The sequence below is a fragment of the Rhinolophus sinicus genome, chromosome 2 (assembly GCF_057876585.1).
Source record: "Rhinolophus sinicus isolate RSI-liver-muscle chromosome 2, RSI-T2T, whole genome shotgun sequence".
In the NCBI taxonomy this organism is placed as follows: domain Eukaryota; kingdom Metazoa; phylum Chordata; class Mammalia; order Chiroptera; family Rhinolophidae; genus Rhinolophus; species Rhinolophus sinicus.
The window spans coordinates 144,443,441-144,462,058 of record NC_142502.1 but is presented as its reverse complement, the minus strand read 5'-3'; the positions used below and the strand labels follow the sequence as shown (position 1 = coordinate 144,462,058).

At 34.7% G+C, this 18,618-nt stretch overlaps 1 protein-coding gene across 2 annotated transcripts in view; it reads left to right on the top strand.

Moving 5' to 3' along the window:
- The window catches only part of ACTR2 (actin related protein 2), a 32,851-nt gene that overhangs the window by 802 nt on the left and 13,431 nt on the right, over positions 1-18,618 (top strand). The window contains exons 2-6 of one of the 2 annotated variants that reach the window (XM_019718094.3): positions 5,559-5,669; positions 7,938-7,952; positions 11,555-11,770; positions 14,755-14,827; positions 18,476-18,612. In XM_019718094.3, the coding sequence (XP_019573653.1) occupies positions 5,559-5,669; positions 7,938-7,952; positions 11,555-11,770; positions 14,755-14,827; positions 18,476-18,612 (552 nt within the window). The remainder of the gene's footprint in view (positions 1-5,558; positions 5,670-7,937; positions 7,953-11,554; positions 11,771-14,754; positions 14,828-18,475; positions 18,613-18,618) is intronic. The other variant, XM_019718100.3, reaches the window with a different exon arrangement.

The following is an 18,618-nucleotide window of genomic DNA, read 5'->3' as shown; positions in this document are numbered from 1 at the left end:
AGGTGCAGCCCCACGGAGACCAGCATGTTCCATTGAATGATCTTGGGACATCTAGGACCCGTCAAGGCCCAAATGTTAGTTCTACTGATTGGCCTTGGGGAAAGTTAATCCGTTTTGTTACTTATTTTGGATGAGTTCCATAGTGATCATTTTCCCGTATATTATTACAGTGATGCCTAACCGTTTTGTAGTTGCATATTGGTCACTTTTCTTTCCCTTTCATAAATGTCATATATGAATTAAAATAGATTTTACTTGAACTTTTAAAACACTTTGGAAACTGGGTTGTGGTGGAGAGAGCTAATATTCACTGCCATAATACTTCTCCTGATTGAATTTGTTACAGACTTTTCACAAGCAATAATTATACTAGTTTATCTCAAATGGACTTGAGTAATGAGTGTTATAATGGGACATCCTTACAAAATGGAGTACTTCAATTAAAAAAAAAGGCCCATCTACTTCTATGGAAACATATCTAAGATTTATTGTTAAGTTTAAAAAATGATCCTATTTATGTGTGTGTTCTTTATTAAATATATTTATATGTCCACAAACCTGTATGTGTAAGTTTTGGGGGGATACGTGAGAAATGTGCATAGTGGTTATCTGTGAGACTAGGGATAAAGTGTGAGGGAAGATGAAGACTTCATGACTCTTCCAAACTATTGGAAAAATGGATTTTGTTTTTTAACAAAACACGTATTGTTAAACTATCTTGAAACTAAAGAAACTATAAAGTTATTACTTTTACAGTTAAAATTCAATTAAAGGTGCTTTTTAAAAGACATTAGTCTCAAATTGATCTCTAAATAAATTTAAAGATTTGAAAATTGAATTTAAAACGTTTTGTTTTGCGAATATGCCTGATATTCTTTTTAGAAATCTGAGCCAATTATATTTTAATGGATTCCTCCTTTTCGAAGGGTAATGAACCTTGTTTTTGTAATGAGTTTTGTGATACTGTTAGAATAGGAATGTTAACCATAAGCTCATTTTTATGTTATTATTTCATCAACTTAGCTATGTTAGGAAGCTGATTGTATATTATTGGTCTTATTCTAATCCATGATTCAAGAATCTTGTTCCTTAAGACAAAAGATCAGTTGCTATGGAATAAATATGAAAAGTGTATTTAGTTCAAACAAAATTTTATATATTTGGTGTTAATTTCTTTTTTTAAAATTATATTTGGATTTTGTATAGACATGATTAACTTCAACTGAAGAAACACTGATATAATATGGAATGCTGTGATATTTCTGAAAATTTAGAGCATTAGGAACCACTTAGATTCTATATTTTGTTTCATAGTCTTCCTGATTTTATTGAGGTATCTGATTTTATTTAATCATACCTTTACAATATTTAATTGTAAAGGTATGATTACTTTACAATTAAATATTAAACAAGATATTCAAATTTAATTTCTAAAAATTTGTGGGAATAGTTGTTACCCTAAAGCAGCATGCTTCTTATACGTTTTAGGTTAAAATTATAAGCAATATTTGAAGTTGATGATTTTTTTCTTTTTAACTCCTCTGGCAGGCCTTAAGTTGAAGAGTAGGTGAGTTTTTATGATCACGTGCTAGATGTTGGTCCTGCTCCTCTTCCTCACTAGCCCCCAACTAGACCAGAGTCTCGGGCAGCCTAGAGGAGGAAAACGCATCCAATTCCAATAATTTATTTATTTCATGCTCATAACCAGTCAAACCTACCACCTACAATAGAGCCACTGAACATGGCCAGATAGGTGAAAATCTGGAGATCGGCTTAGGTTTAGGTGCCTTTTAAGAGTTTTGCCCAGGCCCCTGGTGTATGTTCTGTCACCCAACTTGGGTGATTTCATCAGCAGTGAGCACCTACTACAGTGAAGACAACTGCCTGCTGTGTGACTGATACAGTTTTTAAAGTCTAGTGATACACTGTAGCTTATAGTGCTAGGATAATTCTATTTTCATTTATAATTCATGATTATGGCCTGCTTTATCAGGCTTATGCTAATTTATAAGCACTTGGAACAGAAATAAACCAAAAACAAACTTGGCTTTACCCTGCAAAATGTTTTGGAATATATAGAATAAGTATTTTGGTGATGTAAGAGCAAAATAATCACTATGCAATTAAATTAATGCATCAGTACCTTCAGATAAAATTAATAAAGGAAAAATACATCTACAATCCCAAGTGAAGCTTTATAAATCCGTTTATCTTTTTGAGAGGGGAAAGGTACTTTTAGAGCAAATGTAGATGGACGTTTTCTTCATGTTGCTCGAGAGAACATTATACTTACTGTTCATGTTCTCACCAGTTGATGACTCAGTGGGAAGTAAGGGAACCAGTTTAAACCACAGTGCTATGAAGAGGAAACTATATATGGTAAAATCTATTTCTTAAACACAGCCTTATTGCACATCATGAGAGAACCAAGTCACCAAGTCTTAAAATGATTGGAGTGGGGGAGGAATTTCAAGGATTAAAATATACCAAAGAGAAAACATTTTCTTTGTATTTTATCACATCGTGGTTTAGATTTTTTTGAATACTGACTTCTTTTGCAAGAAAGGAAATGCCAGATTGTCTATTACTTTTATATTATTGAGAAACAGGTTATTTTAATTACATTCTTGTTATTATAGCTATTAATGCTTCACATTTGAAATAATGTGAAATAGTGCAATTATTGCCATTTTGATCGAATGTCTGACACCCTGTAGGAATGTTAGCACCGGATTACTATGGCAGCAAATGTTTCCAATAAACTACTACTTAAGCAGAATAAATAATTTCATTAATAAGTGAGTGATATCTTTAATTTGAGTTAAAAGCCAAATTTCCCTTTTTTGTAAAGCACAGGAGTAGTAGGTTTACAATTGTTTTTTGTAATTATGAGGGGGTCTCAATTTTTGTCTTCTTGCGTCAGGCACTTGGTAAATATTTTGTCCCTTAAAATATACTCAAACAAGAATTTTAAGATACGAATTACCCCTCTGAACAATTGTAATCAGAAAACATTGCGTGATGTGATGGTTCACAGATTTGCTGTGCTGCGTGTTTCTGAATGGCTGGCTCAGAATGAAAGCGGAGGCATATCAAACTTGCTAGCCTCCTCCCTGTACCAGGACTTGACTTCTGTCCCATCCCAGGCAGGCTCTTCCTCCCACCTTCAACTTCTATTATGATTTCTCTAAATCATTTGTTTACATACTATATGCTGAAAATGACCCTTACAAACATATCGATTTTTCAGTCATTCATTCTATAATTTCCCTTGATAACATTTATACTCACATAAGTGAGCATTGGTAGCCTGGACCCATCCAGTGTCCATTCATATCTGTTCATTACTTTGAGGTAAACATAAGAACTTCATATCCACATGGTATTTCTATATTTGGAATATGTGTATAAATTATGACTAATGCTTATGTTAGGCTGGGGATCCTGACAAATTTTATTTATGTCGAAATAGTCAGAAAGGTTGGGGTAGGAATGAGATTCTGTACCTTTCTGTATCTTTTCAGTGCATATCAAGTGAGCTGGCTTTTGTCGTAAGGACAAAAGAGAGTTTATGATTTAGAGAAGTGTGAGAGGTTATTGTTTTTTCTTTCTTTTAGTTTGATTATACTAGATATTATTCTTTTCCTCTGTGGTAATTGTCCACCTCTTTCCGGGTCACATTGATACATTTTTTGAGAAAACGTTGTGGAAGAATGGGCTAGCGCTGCTGAATTCTGTTGAACCACGTTTAGGGCGGGAAGTAGGTTCTGGATCTTCACTATCAAACACTATTCAAATGGAGAGGTAGGTGTGAGCAAGCAGGTTATTATTGCATGTGATATCATATCACACTAACTTCTGCCTTGAAAGGTAATCCAGTAACAGTTGTGTTACGGTTTTAGAAATGGCTGGCTATACCTGAAAAATGCCCTGGCCTGGTGGCTCAATGGTAAACTGACCAGCACTAGGTTTTGTGGGTTTGGAAGAAAACATATCTGAATAGTATGTTTTATCTAAGTTCTAAATTGTACACATGAGCTGAGAGGATAGGAATTCAGCTGGTATAGGGAATATGAAACTTCCTAATTTCAGACAGATTTTATTTTCATAAAAGTAGCATTAATCTGCTTAAGTCATGACTAACATTTTAAAAGCTATGTAGTCTTTAAATTCTGGATAGTAGAATGTTCTAGGCTGTTTATAATTAAATGTGGTTCATCAACAAAATAAAAATGTTCTATTTTAGAAGGTTAGTCAAAAATCAGTGAGTTTAAGATTGTTAAGTTTTACCACCATCAAACAAAACAGTTCCTTGTACATAGTGGCTTTCTGTCAAGGGGCAGGTTAATAGTTTCTGCCCACTTTTGTGTTATTACTGTCACAGGTCACATTCAGATACTCCTTAATTCTCCTAAGAGAATGTATGGTGCCTGGAGCCGTGGAACAATACATTTATTCTCAGCACTAAACATATTCACTATATTAAAATAATGATATCTTACTGTGAAGTCAATAGCAAAACTTAGTATTTATAGCTCAGTTATTTAATAGGCACTTACTATGTGCCAGACACAGCTCTCGGCACTTGGGATTCATCAGTAGACACAAAAATCCTTACACAGTGTATGGCTTACATTGAATATAGGGGGAGGGTAAAGACTGTGATTACTGTGGTTCCTTTTCTTTCTTATATAGCTTCCTCCTCCTACTCTGAAGTTTTTAGTTGCCTTTTTCTTGCAATATCTGCTCTTAAAAATAAGACTAAACAGACTATGTTATTGTTATAAGAATTTAAAAACCCTTGGTTCTATTTTTGGTTTTACTGTAGTTGTTAAGTTTCTTAGTATATCAGTTTCTTGTGCATAAAATTGGAGTGTTATCAGAGTCAGTGATATGCCCTCGTTGGAGAAGTACACGCTCTGAATATGAAATTGTGTTACCTGGTATCACTAAATACATTTATCTAAATATAAAAATGTAAATAGCTAAAAATGCCTGATAAATGTTTAGTTCAGGTACCACTTGATTTTTCCCATTTTGGAAAATGAGTTTGCTTAAGTGAATTGTCAGAGATGAATGAAAGCCTGCTTTAGGATTAAGCTTTAGTTTCTGTTCATTTTCTAACATTTCTCTTTTAAAAATACTTAGCATTTGTTGAGTGAATTTGTCTATTCCCTTCAAATACTTCTTGTGTGGGACCACTGTGCCAGGACCTCTACGAGGCATCAGGCTCCAGCATAAACTGCTCAGCTCAGCTCCCTGCTCTCCTGAGGCTTTCCCTGTAAGGGGTGGGCGTGAGGAGGGGGGTGGGACAGGGGGTGAATGGGACTTAACACTAAATAAGCAGTTAACCGGTAATAAACATGAACTCCGGTAGTAGTCAATGCCATAAAGGAAATGAAAGGCGGTATTATAGATTGGATGACTACTTTGGGTAATTTGAAAGCACCAAAAGTTTAAAATAGTGTATAAATGCAAAATGGTGTTTCTCAGATGCTGTTTTTAAATGGATATGGTAAATACCTTGACACTAACCCACTTTTACTATTCTCTTCCAGTTTGTGAAGTGTGGCTATGCAGGCTCTAACTTTCCAGAACACATCTTCCCAGCTTTGGTTGGAAGACCTATTATCAGATCAACCACCAAAGTGGGAAACATTGAAATCAAGGTAATATTTTATTTATTGATAAATAAGGATCAAAATCTATGATATGTCCTTTGAATTAAGTAGTTTTAAAATATAATACCATGAAAAGGAAAGGGGGAGGGCAGAATTTCTTGTATTTTTAATTTATGTCAACACCTGAAGAAAGGCACAAAAAATGAAGTTAATTTCATCGACTTTGTTTAAGTGTGGCTTGATGCCGTTACTCTCTGAATGGAGTAAAATACTTAATCAGATTTTTATATGAATGTGAATGCTGTGTTAGTGACTTCAAGTCCTAATACATAATATAATTTTTAAAAGAAATTAGCCTGGCATTTTTGTTTTTCAATTCCATATATTTGTCATTATGTATGTTAGTGTTCCTTTGGGACTTGAGACTTCTCCATGTTTTCATGGCCTGATCCCCCCCACTTATTTATGTAGCTAGTCAGGAAATCACAGGCTGTAAATCTTATTGTTTCCTTTTTTCACTGATGTAATAACTGATGTGTATAATGTGCAGGAAGAAGCCGTACAAGTCTTTATTTGGCCTTGCATTATTTACCTTATTCATAAAGAGAGGAGGGAAGGTTGTCATCGCCTCTTCACCACATTTAACATGAGAAACTCAACATTAAGTGTGACAGGGTTTTCTCCCATTTATTAAAAGGATTGAAAAATCAAGTGGGAGTTATGATATTTTAGAAGAATAAAGAAACAGAACAATCAAAAGGACTGTGGTCACCAATTGACTTAAATTCTTCTGGTGGCCTAGGGATCAGGTTATACAAAATGCGATAGAATTTAGGGGCTCCTTAACTGAATGGTTGGTGAACAAGCTAGCATTGTTGGTCCTATCTGGAGAGTCTTTGGCAAGGCTTCAGTGAACTGTTAAGATTATGAGTCACTTGAAATAGGAGTTAAGGTGAACCTCTTTGGGACATTTGGTTGAGCTCTCTAGGAAGATGGTAGTAGGCGGTAGAGATTTGCTACTTGGTAGCTCTCTGCTCTTGGCATTAGAGAGTTAAGTTACACAATGAATAAAAATACGAATTGAAACGGGTTCTGTGTTAATTTTTTCAAACACTTAAAATAGTGAATAGTTCTAGCCTCTGTTTTGTAATGTTACAAACAATCAAATGGGACACTAAATATGGGTATTTTTACTCTAGGGTCTTTTCTTTTGGGAAATGTATGGGATTCCTTATTCTCTTTTTGTGAACTCCTTTCATTCTGATTAAATTCAATCTTAAATCAACTTTAACTTAAAATTTAGTTAATAGTAAAAAAGATAAACTTTCTAAATGGAGTTGGAAGTCTTTTAGTCAGTATCAGGCTTTTAAAAAGAATGGCTTTTTTATATACTTTATGGTTAGTAACATTTTTGAGGTATTAAGATACATCACATATAGCCATTTTTATTCCCACATAGGCACGAATAATTACATATATTTTAACTCCCACTTTCTTGCTTTTTAAGGCCAAGTGATAGAAATGAAACTAGTCAATCTACTAATGAGACGTTTTTACTGAGGCATTCCCCAATAGCATTGCTTGTATGGTTTGTCATTCTGTGTTCTGTTCGCTCGATTTTGTTCAGTCTGTTCAGTCTTTTAAGTCTTTCAAGTTAAATTGTTCTTCCAGTAGAAAACAGTAAAAGAGACCTGTGTTAAATTGAACTTTACTTCTAGAACTTGGAAAAACAGCCCTTATCTTGCCCTCTGCTTACCCAACTAGACCTTTCCTGTTATCATTTATTTTCCTTAATCAAGGTCCTTAAATTCAGTAATGAATTAAAGAAACTTGACTTTTTGGAATTCCTGTGCCTGGGAGATTCACTTATACTTTTTTGTGTCTTGTTAGCTAAAATGTGGTAGACTTAAAAAAAAATCCAAAAACAAAGCTAGAAATTTAAATTGTTTAATGAGTAAATTTTCATTCAGGAGTAAAGAAACTTTACTTTTGGAATTCCTGTGCCTAGGAGATTGACTTACACTTTTTTGTGTCTTGTTAGATAAAATGTGGTGGTAGACTTAAAAAAAAAGCAAAAACAAAGCTAGAAATTTAAATTGTTTAATGAGTAAATTTTCATTCAGGAATAATAACTGTCCATGTTAATTTGGCCCTAATTATTAACTCCGTACAATGTAGTAGTACTGCATCTGACCTCGACCTAATTTGTCTCTATTGCTTGTATGTTTAAAAATTTCAGTAAGGATTTTATTTAGGCCTTTTCTGACTCTTACTTCTACCTTCTCTCTCTTCACCTTTCTTGACCTGTTGAAGTAGAATAACAAAAAGATGGTAAGTGAGGTTACACACATGCTCTCTGTTTGTTTTCCACTTTTGCTTGGTGGGACCGTAGTTGTTGTTTTGTGTCCCTTTAGTACTGGGGAGGGGGGTAATTCCATATTTTAATTTAAGTACTTTGATTTTTTTAACCTCTTTCATTGCTTCAATTTGGTAACAACTAATTAAGTTCTATACTTTCCTGATTGCATACAATGGACCAAACCAGAACTGATTACTAACATAGTTTTGAATTGTTTTCCTTGTGTTTCTTGTAGAAGAATGTTATAATTAAAATGGAATGTGGTGTGCATAATATTAGATACGAAGTGGCTTTATAGAGGATATGTGTGATCCAGAAAATTGGGGTGAAGTTGTTACATTTGGATAAATTCACTTTATTGACCAATGTTAAATTGAACATTTCCTATCGTAGCCTGTATATATATTTGTATCCAGTACCGTATCATGTGTTTTTAATCAACTGAATACAATTTTAATATGTAAATGAATTATAGATAGTAAGAGGTGGGAGAATTTCCTATACCTTATTATCCTTATTGAAGAACAGATTTTACAATATAATCTGAGGGTAAATAAGAAAAAGGTGAAAGTCTTTTAAGATTTTTCCATAAACAGCAGATTTTCCCCCTAAATAAATACCATTGTGTGGCACCTTTTTCTTTTGAACTAGACGCCTACAGGGCGCATCCCAGACTGTTGATTCTTTTATCCTATTTTTCTGTGATAATCTAAATGCTTTGATAGTAGGTATTTTCAAGTTTCTTTTTAATATTATTTGTAAGCAGCTTTGCTTACAAAGATGAATATCAGGCAATTCTAGTGATACATATGTAGTAACAGAAACTTTGGAGTTTTCTTTTGAATAAACAAAAACATTTAAAAGTGGAAATTCCGATATTTATCCTAAATAAAAAATCATGCCTTTGTTTTAAAATCCTAGGCAGATTTAAGAAGAGAGTGTACTTGTAGAGAACAGTGTAGGCATAATTTAACAAATTTTTTTAATGGAATTTCCTGCTAGGAATTTAATGGTTTTAAAGTATGTTTGCTCTATTTTCCAATTTGAGGTGACATTGTTCAAAATGATTCTTGACAAATATAATTTATAATGCTTGCTTTTCATAAAATATAAATGCTTTTGAACAGCATCTCAGAACAGTTATGTAATTTTTCATTCTTCCAGGTAATAGGTGGTGATTTAGGCTTGAGGACCAGTGGTGAGGTGGGTGGTAAAAGTCTGAGGCTTGATCTGATCGCTTATAACTTGGTTCTGAGGTATGAGGGCAAGCCACATAAGGTACTTAGCATTTTGGGTTTTTGGAAGTTGAAATGTTCTAGGGAAGATTACATGTTTTAGGACTTTTTTAGTTAAAATTTTAGATATGGATAAATATAGGTAGGGTGAGCTACTCATATTTTACACTAACGCAGTAAGTTAATACTTGTTTTCTTCCATTGTAAATGTCCTCTTTGTTCAGAGGGATGGTAAGCTATTCAGTGCCAGACATTTTTTTCAGTTAGTCCTTTATAGTTTGTATGTCCTAGAAGTAGATACATGAAATTTTTATTTTTAGTTGGCATTGGGTCAGGCATATGTAAGCCTATGTTCTTGCATGGAATGAAAAGTAATTATTCTGATGAAATTTGTTGAAATATAGTTGTGAATGGATATTAATTATATAAACCATCTAATTATCTAATCTATTACCTTGTACAATGCAAAGAAAGATATATTCTAGAGGAAAGTAACAATTGTGTATTAAATTAATTTATTAACGACCAAAAGTAATACAGATGGTGCCAAAAAAAGTATACACATTTTAAGAAAGGAAAACTGGATTAAAATTGTAATACTCAATATACACCAATAGCAAAAGATGAATACGAGTCACGTTTGACTTCTGCAATTGCAAGAGGTGCTCAAAGTAGTTACCATCAGCGTCCAGACACTTCTGATTATGGCAAACTACTGCTTGAGCAACGTTGACCAGTGTCCACTTGTATACATTTTTTTGGCACCCCTGGTATATGTACTTGCAAGTATAGGTATCCCCCCCAACATTTTATTAATAGTGTTTAGCATATACAGCAAAGTTGAAAGAATTTTAATGTAAAACCCATCACCTAGATTGACATTGTTTGCTATAATATTTGATATATCTATTCATCTATCCATCAGTCTATCTTATTTTTTGATGTATTTATTTCAAAGTATTAGTATACTTCTCCCTAAATAATTCGACATATGCATGTCATTAACTAGAGTTCACAAAGATAGATTGTTAGTTTTGCATTTTCCTATCAGATGATTCCAAACAGTTAATATTTAAGAAATTTGAGTATTAAGTTATGCTAACTTAACTTTATAAAATTAGTTGGCAGTGCAAGTTTTAGAGAACATTTTTAGCATCTGCTTTAACTTTGTTTTCCCTTTTTGTTGCTTCAGTGGATTTTGCAGAAGTCTGTTTTTTTAAATACAGTCCTCACTTTGGTTTTAAATACAGTCCTCACTTTGGTTGATCTTTTTAAAAAATTGAAAGTTTTAAACTCATATATAACCTTCTGTTTTAAGACATCTTGTGTTATTTTTTTCTACTTTTCATTTCCCCATGTTTTAAACTTAAGGTATTGTAGCAAATAGTAGCTATTTCTGATGTTATATTTTTAATTCATCAGTACATGGAGAAGTTAGGATTGTTGAATATCTTGACTAGCTGATTTCTAAAATAAGTTTAAGTTCTAGTGCATCATTCGCCTTATACAAACATTAGCCTTATACATAATTTGACTTTTCAAGTGTGGGTCATCTTAAGTATGCTCTCATTGGAGACAAGACTTGTGAGTATTCTCCTTCCTGTGTCGTAGCATAGTCTTACACTTCAAGATAAAAAATGTTGCTCATGAGATAATTTAAAGAATTTTCCCTGTGTCTTAATTTTATGTATCTACAAATTTTCATTCATCTTGGTGAGGAATATATAGAAACTTAGTTTCAATTCTAATTCAGACATATGTAGGTAGAAGTTTGTGAAATTTACAAGTTATGTGGTTCATATATGCATTATCATAAAGAATCATTTTTGTTTTTGCTCCTTTCATTATGCTTTATAATACTTAAAATTATCATTTTGATATTTACTACAAAGAAATGTGCTGCATGCATTGAGCCTTTTTCTACAAGTTTTTTTCCCCCTGATGTGCTATTTCACATGTCACAGGCCTTATTTTTTGAACATTTGAGCAAAAGAAACAGATGAAACCTCATACAAAACCCTCCAAAATATGAAAATGTGGGGTTTATTTGTGCTAATGCTCTTCTTTTGGAAACATATGTATTAAAGGTAAGGTCAATTTATTGATTTAAACCACATTGTACATAAAAATGTATTATTCATGATTAAATTCTGTAAGAGGCAGTGTTCTTAAAAGAAAAGATTTATTAAAACTTGTGGAATGAAGACCTTTATCTGAAAGTGCTAGAAAGATTAAAATTAATTATTCCCAAATTTTCTGACATATGGGAATATAATTTTCTAAAGGTATTTTGTACACAACTTTGACTGGTCTAAAGCTTTGATATTATAATTTTCTAGGATCTTATGGTTGGTGACGAGGCGAGTGAATTACGGTCCATGTTAGAAGTTAACTACCCGATGGAAAATGGCATAGTACGCAATTGGGATGACATGAAACACCTGTGGGACTACACGTTCGGCCCGGAGAAACTTAACATAGACACCAGAAACTGCAAAATCTTACTCACAGAGCCGCCTATGAACCCGACCAAAAACAGAGAGAAGATTGTAGAGGTAAGTTTTCAGGTGGGATGTGTTTAGGTGGGATACGTGTTTCTGCTTTTTTTTTTCTTTCTGAAATTGTTCTTTCATCTTATTGTTGTTAAAGATAAAGGGAATACAAATAATTGTTGTTTTCTCCCAGATCCTATTTACTGAGCACCTCACTGTATGCTAATCATTATTTCTAAGTAGGCTATATCAGTAAATGCAACAAAATCCTGCTGCCATGGAGCTTATGTTCTAGCAGGGAAACACAGGCCAAAAAAAAAAGTGACTTATGAGTTGAATGGTTTGTTAGAACATAATATACGCTAAAGGAAAACAATGAAGAGCAGGTTAAGGGGACGGGGAGTAGGGGAGGTTGCATTTGTACATAGGGTGTGGCAGTAGCCCTCTGTGAGAAGGTGATGGTTAAACAAAGACAGAGCAAGGGAGTTAGCTCAGACGTATGGGGGAAGAGCATTCCTGGCAAAGGGAGGAGGCAGTGTAAAGGTCTGCAAATGAGTGCTAGCCTGGCATATTAAAGAGTCAGCAAGGAAGCCAGTGAGGGAGCGCGGCAGGAAATGAGGTCGGAGAAGTCAACCGGGCGAGGTCATTTCGGGCCTTGTTGGCTCTTACAGGGAATTAAACTTTGAGTAAAATGAAGGGTTATTACAAGGAAGGGACATGCTCAGATTTAGCTTTCTGTGGCTGCTGTGTTGAGAGTAGACCATAAGGATGCAGAGGTGGAAGAGAGACCAGTTTGGAGACTTTTTTTAACTACCTGGGCAAGAAAATGATGGTTACGATTAGGGGTGGAATAACAGTGGAAGTAATGAGAAGAGGCCAGATTGTGAATCTATTCTGAAGAATTTTCTGATGCATTTAGATATGGGTAGTAGAGGGGTGAGTCAGGAATGACTCCAAAGATTTTGACTTGAGCACCTGGAGGATTGGGTTAGCATCAGAAGTTGGTGGGAAAAGACTGAGATAAGTAGAGCAGGATGGGGGCCTGGATCAGGAGTTCAGGTCCTCAGTAGACATCCAAGTAAAAATGTCAAGTAGATAGTTTTATATGTATATATGTGATCAAGTTCAGGAGAAAAGTCTGAGGCTGGGGATATAAACTTGGGAGTCATCAGGAGATAGCTAATATCGTTCACCAACGATGTGAGAGTGGACAGTGGTGAGAAGCCTAAGGACCTGGGACATAGGAGGAGCTATGGAGAGGAGACTGAAAAAGTTAATGAGGTAAACAGTCACAGAGAGCAAGAAGTCTATATTCTTAATAGTTTAGATAAGTAACTTTTCAAGGTTGTCTTTCATTTTGTTATATATGAGGTAGAAACTTTTAATAACTACTTCAGTAGCTTTCTAGTTACTACTTAATGTAAATATTTCATTTTATTCTATGACTATGTTTAGATGACAATGGAAATTTTGGAAGGGATTTAGAAGAGATTGTTGTTAGACAATATTTTTAAAGTCTAGATTAAAACTCAATTTTTGTATTAGATTTTTTTTAAAAATTGAAATCATGATTTTCGGTACAGAATTCACATCATTGCATATGGTTCATATTTTATTACTTTCTTTTTCCTTCTTAGTCACCCCTAAAACTGGGAAAGATGGACTTTATTGTATTAGTTCATATTTTAATTTTATTTTACACTTTGTAAATTATTTATAACCACTAATATTTTGTGATGGATAAGTAGTCATTTGTAATTGCTGTTTGTTTTTAGCAACACATTACAAAATCAGAGTTTAAAGACATTTTTACATTAAACTAAAAGAAGCTTACATACAGAAACCTCCTTAGGAAAGCACATGATGTCAGAATGAAAACCAACTTTTCTTTCAGATAAAAAGTTAGGGAGATGACATTATACCTGGATGTCTCTTCCATTATTTGACTAGGACACATATTTTTTAACATGCAAAAATGAGGAGAATTGGTCTCACTGCAGTCTGAGGTCTCACCTTAGTTACTTTTAATACTCTGTTTTATATGTGAGTGCAGATTTGGCTATAACTAATCATGCCCTACTTTAATTTCATCCAGAATGTTGTTTTAGTATTACAAATACTTATAGTGGTCTTATAAATAAGAACAAGTTCTAACAGACTTTCAAGTTGATAAATGCAAATATAGCATCACTCTTCCATTTTCATTCCTGTGGAGGGGAATAAAGGATGGATGGTGGACTACAATACTAGTTACAGTATTTAGTTGCTAATTGATGAATATGTTTCAGAGTTATAAAATGTCAATTCTCTATAATTCTCATTGTGGTCAGTTGTAAAATTCCTAAATATCTAGATACTCAGTGGTACTCAGCCCTGCCAATCAAGGAATGCTCACTATAGATGACAGAAAAAATCCTGCAGGAGGTTCCTAGGAGACCTGGACTGCAGGGAAGGAGCGCGTTGGCGCCAGAGGGCACGAGGAAACTGCTCCCTCCAGCTGAGAGTGGAGCTGCTGCCTTGGCTCAAGGCAGGAGGGCGGGCTCAGCAGTTCTGTATCTGCCAACACTCAGGAATTGCTGCATTTATTTTTGTCTTCCTACCCTACTATTTTACTACTTTTTTTTCTTTTTTTTCAACTGCTGGAAGTAGAGCTATAGTCTTGGCCTAGAGAGTGGGGGAGAGGGAAGGGAGGGTCAGTGGTTAAGCAGTTTCTATAGTTTGTCTTTGAATTAGAAGATATTTCCCTTAAGGGACATCAATTAGGAAAGGCTTGTTCAAATGTAGAAAGCTTTCTAATTAGCCATTAACTAAAAAACTCAAATCTTTGCTTTGTAGCACTTAAGAAATGTTTGGGGACTTAGTCTGTATGCAAAAATCTGTCCCCAAATTAGAGCTCTGACAGCAGAAGTCGAATAGAGGCACGGAGAGCTAAAGAGAATGGAGGACTCTTGGGTGTCTTGATTCTATTTGAGCGAAAAGCATATAAATACTTACAATATTAACTTCTAAATACTAATACATATATTTTTTTCCTTTTGCATTTTCAGGTGATGTTTGAAACTTACCAGTTTTCTGGTGTATATGTAGCCATCCAGGCAGTTCTGACTTTGTATGCTCAAGGTAGGTTAACTTTTAAATAATCAATTTGGCAAACATTTATTAAGTATGTTTTATGTCAAAGAAATTTGATTTTCCAATAAGTTGTAAATTCCAAAAAAGTATAGAATTTTTATGTATATTCAAATATTCATTCAAATATTTTCACAATTTCTAAAATTTGTTAAATAAAATACATAATTTTTATTTCCTAACTGAAGAGATTTCTCCATTTAAAAAAAAATAGGTTCCCTCTTTTAGGCTATTTTGAAGTAAAATTTTTTTTATTTTTTACTGGGGAGCAGTGTGTACTTCCAGGACTTTTTTCCAAGTCAAGTTGTTGTCCTTTCAATCTTAGTTGTGGAGGGTGTCGTTCAGCTTCAAGTTGTTGTCCTTTCAGTCTTACTTGTGGAGGGCGCAGCTCATCTCCAGGTCCAGTTGCCGTTGCTAGTGGCAGGGGGCGCAGCCCACCATCCCTTGCGGGAGTCGAACCAGCAACCTTGTGGTTGAGAGGATGCGCTCCAACCAACTGAGCCATTGGGAGGCAGCTCAAGCTCAAGGTGCTGTGTTCAATTTTAGTTGCACCATCCCTTGCGGGACTTGAGGAATTGAACTGGCAGCCTTGTGGTTGAGAGCCCACTGGCCCATGTGGGAATCGAACCGGCAGCCTTCAGAGTTAGAGGAGCATGGAGCTCTAACCGCCTGAGCCACGGGGCTGACCGAAGTAAAAATTTTTATGCAGTGGAGAGTAAACATGGAATTTGTCCTCAGAATTGGCAGAGTCAAAAAAAAAAAAAAAAAAGATATGCTGTCAAATACATAATAAACACAAAGAAGAAGATACACATTTGGGAGAGTACCCTCCTAACTTTTGAGGTGTAGATTTAATGGAGGAGGCTGCTATGTTTTCTCGGTACTGCCATTAATAATTGTCTCCCTGTCGATTTAAAATATTGGCCATATCAAAGAAGCTCTTTGTATTCTGATGGTCTTATTGAAAACTTGGGGGACTGTGAGATCTGTTCCACAGCGTCTGGTAAGCACTTGAAATGTAAAGATGATCTCAAGTCTAATGGGCAAAAGATAGAAACGTAATTTTGATTCAGCACATCAGAGAAGGTTTCTGAAGAAGGTGACACCTGAGCTAAGTCTCAAGCCTTAGCACTTAAGCAGTGTGTATGACACAGTACTTAGAAAACAAATTTTAATATTGAAGTGATCCATCAGATTTCTATATATGGATTATTAAAGATCACCATGTGAAAATACATACTGGGTTTTTTTTAACTGTCTTTAGTAGTATACTACATACATATAGATACATAGAAAATGCTCAAGGGAACTAAATTTTTAAAGCTTTATTCGTTCACCAAGTATGACATGTGCCTTGCATCCTATTTAGTGTAAAGGATATGACAATGCGTAAGTAAGCTAGATGTAGTCTCCTTGCCCTTAAAACCATTACAATCCAGCTATGAGTAGTTTCTCCTTGGAAGAAAGAATCAAAAATTACTTGTTACTTTACAAGGAGTGCTTGTCTGCATCTAGGTAATTTTGTTTCATTTTTAAAAAATAATAAATTTCAGAATTTATTTTAGAAAATACTTTGGGAAAGACATATAAAACTTTTTCAATCTAAGCTTTGAAACGGTTGATAATAATAACAGTTCCATTTAGGAGGTGGGGATGGGACAGTTCTGCTGAAATGTGCATTTTTGTTTGAATTATATTTGAATAAAATTGACTTGAACATTTTTTTCTAGCAATATTCATAAACTTATTTCCATCCAGTAAGAAGATACCCTGTCTTATGTCCTGATATTTAGCTGTTTTTATTTAATTATTGAATCCTTAATTTGAGAAATGGTAGTCCAGTAATGTTAAACAAAAGAACTCAAGTCATAGTAAAATTCTCCTTTGAAACAAGGTGGCTAGTGCTACCAGTTAAAACAAAAAAATAGGAAGAAGCATTCAGAGCAGGGGTGTCCAAACTGCGGCCCGCGGGCCAACTGCGGCCCGCAATCCATTTTTAATTGGCCAATTTTAATTGGCAAATTCCAAAAATATGTTTAGTTTACTTAAATAAACCAGGTGAGGCAATACGTACTTCACTTCGAGTGAGTGGCCCAGCTGTTTGTGTATTTTACCGCATATGGCCCTTGGTAAAAAACGTTGAAAAAAAGTTTGGACACCCCTGATTCAGAGTCACAGAAGGTTTTTCAATAAGAGAAATAAATGACGTGGTGATTTAGGAAGGTGTGTTTGGCTGCATGGTACAGCCATGTTGAGGGAATAACTGAAAGTAAAGAATCTGAGCTGGAGACTAGAATGGTCAGGGAAAGTACAAAAGAAAAGGTAAGAACTAGATTGAGCCTTAAAGAATCCTTAGGAATTGAAGTGGCAACAACATATAATCCAGGGACAAAAGGGGTGTGGCACCGAAAATAGGTCACATATGTACAGGGAAAGGCCAGTATGTAAGCTGGTGGGAGTGGTGGAAAATAAGGTGACATTCGATGGGAAAGTCTATTTGGAAAATGAATGTAAATCCCTGCTTTAGTTGCTATTACTGAGTACTTTTTTTTTTTTTACTGAGTATTTTTAATTAATAATGTGGATTTCTCTTTTTTGCAACAGAAAGTCTCTTGTTTAAAAGAATGCAACATTAAAAGGCAGTATATGATTTTTATGAAGCTTACAGTATCAATCAAGGAAAGATAAATTGTATCAGCTTTAAAAGAAGGTGGTTTGAATAAATGTATTCGAAGGCAAATCATTACAGTTAGATACTATAGTGCATGCAAGTTGGTGTCAATAAAGAGGAAGAGAGCCAATTCAGGGATGGGAAAATGATAAAAGGATGCTTAAACAAGTTACAGATTATACATATTCTGTTTCTTTGTTTTTTGTTAAAAGCATTCTATTAGAAAATGTGAGTTAGAAAAAGGTTTTTGCGGGAGGGTTTCCCCCAAAATTAACCCTGGTGCAAAAGGCAAAACACTAACTTTTGCAGTCATTTATACTTTTAAATAAGGCAGCTTCTTAGCTGTTCTTTTATTATAAGGTTTAATTAACATTGTCCTTCTGGTTTCTGATGAATAATTGAGGTGATCCTTTGGCGACCTATGATTAATTGTTCTCAGATTTCTGGCTGCCTACTATCAACAGGAAATTTTCCAAAACAGCACAGTTTTGACTATACTATATGACAAAAATAATAACAAAGGACTATTTTCAACAGGTTCACTATCAAGTTGTGTAATACTTACCTTTCACAATGGTTTTCGTAAATGTTATCCACGATAGTTTAGAAAATTTCGCCTCAAGGGAATTCAGGGATTGAGATTAAGTTGGAAAGAAAAATAAAGAAGTACACTGAGCTTTAAGAACATGTTGGTTTTCAGTCCTAGGTCTCAAGGTCTTTTTCTTCCTGTCGCCTGGGGTAGCCCATGATTAGACTAAAAATCTCACAAGAGACGTTGAGAGAACACTGACTTTCGTGTCCGTGTATGAGAAACATACTTCCAAACAAGCAAATAATTAAAAAAATGCTGGCTTCTAGACCATTCTGATCGGTGAAGTTCCTAATTTGGTTTCAGTAGTAATATTTGAAATTGACTGGCTTTGATTTTTCTGAGTGGGCTTTCTATTTAAAACCTAATTCTTACCCAGGTTTGTTGACCGGAGTAGTAGTGGATTCTGGAGATGGCGTAACTCACATCTGCCCAGTGTATGAAGGCTTTTCTCTCCCTCACCTTACCAGGAGACTGGATATTGCCGGGAGGGATATTACTAGATATCTAATCAAGGTAAGC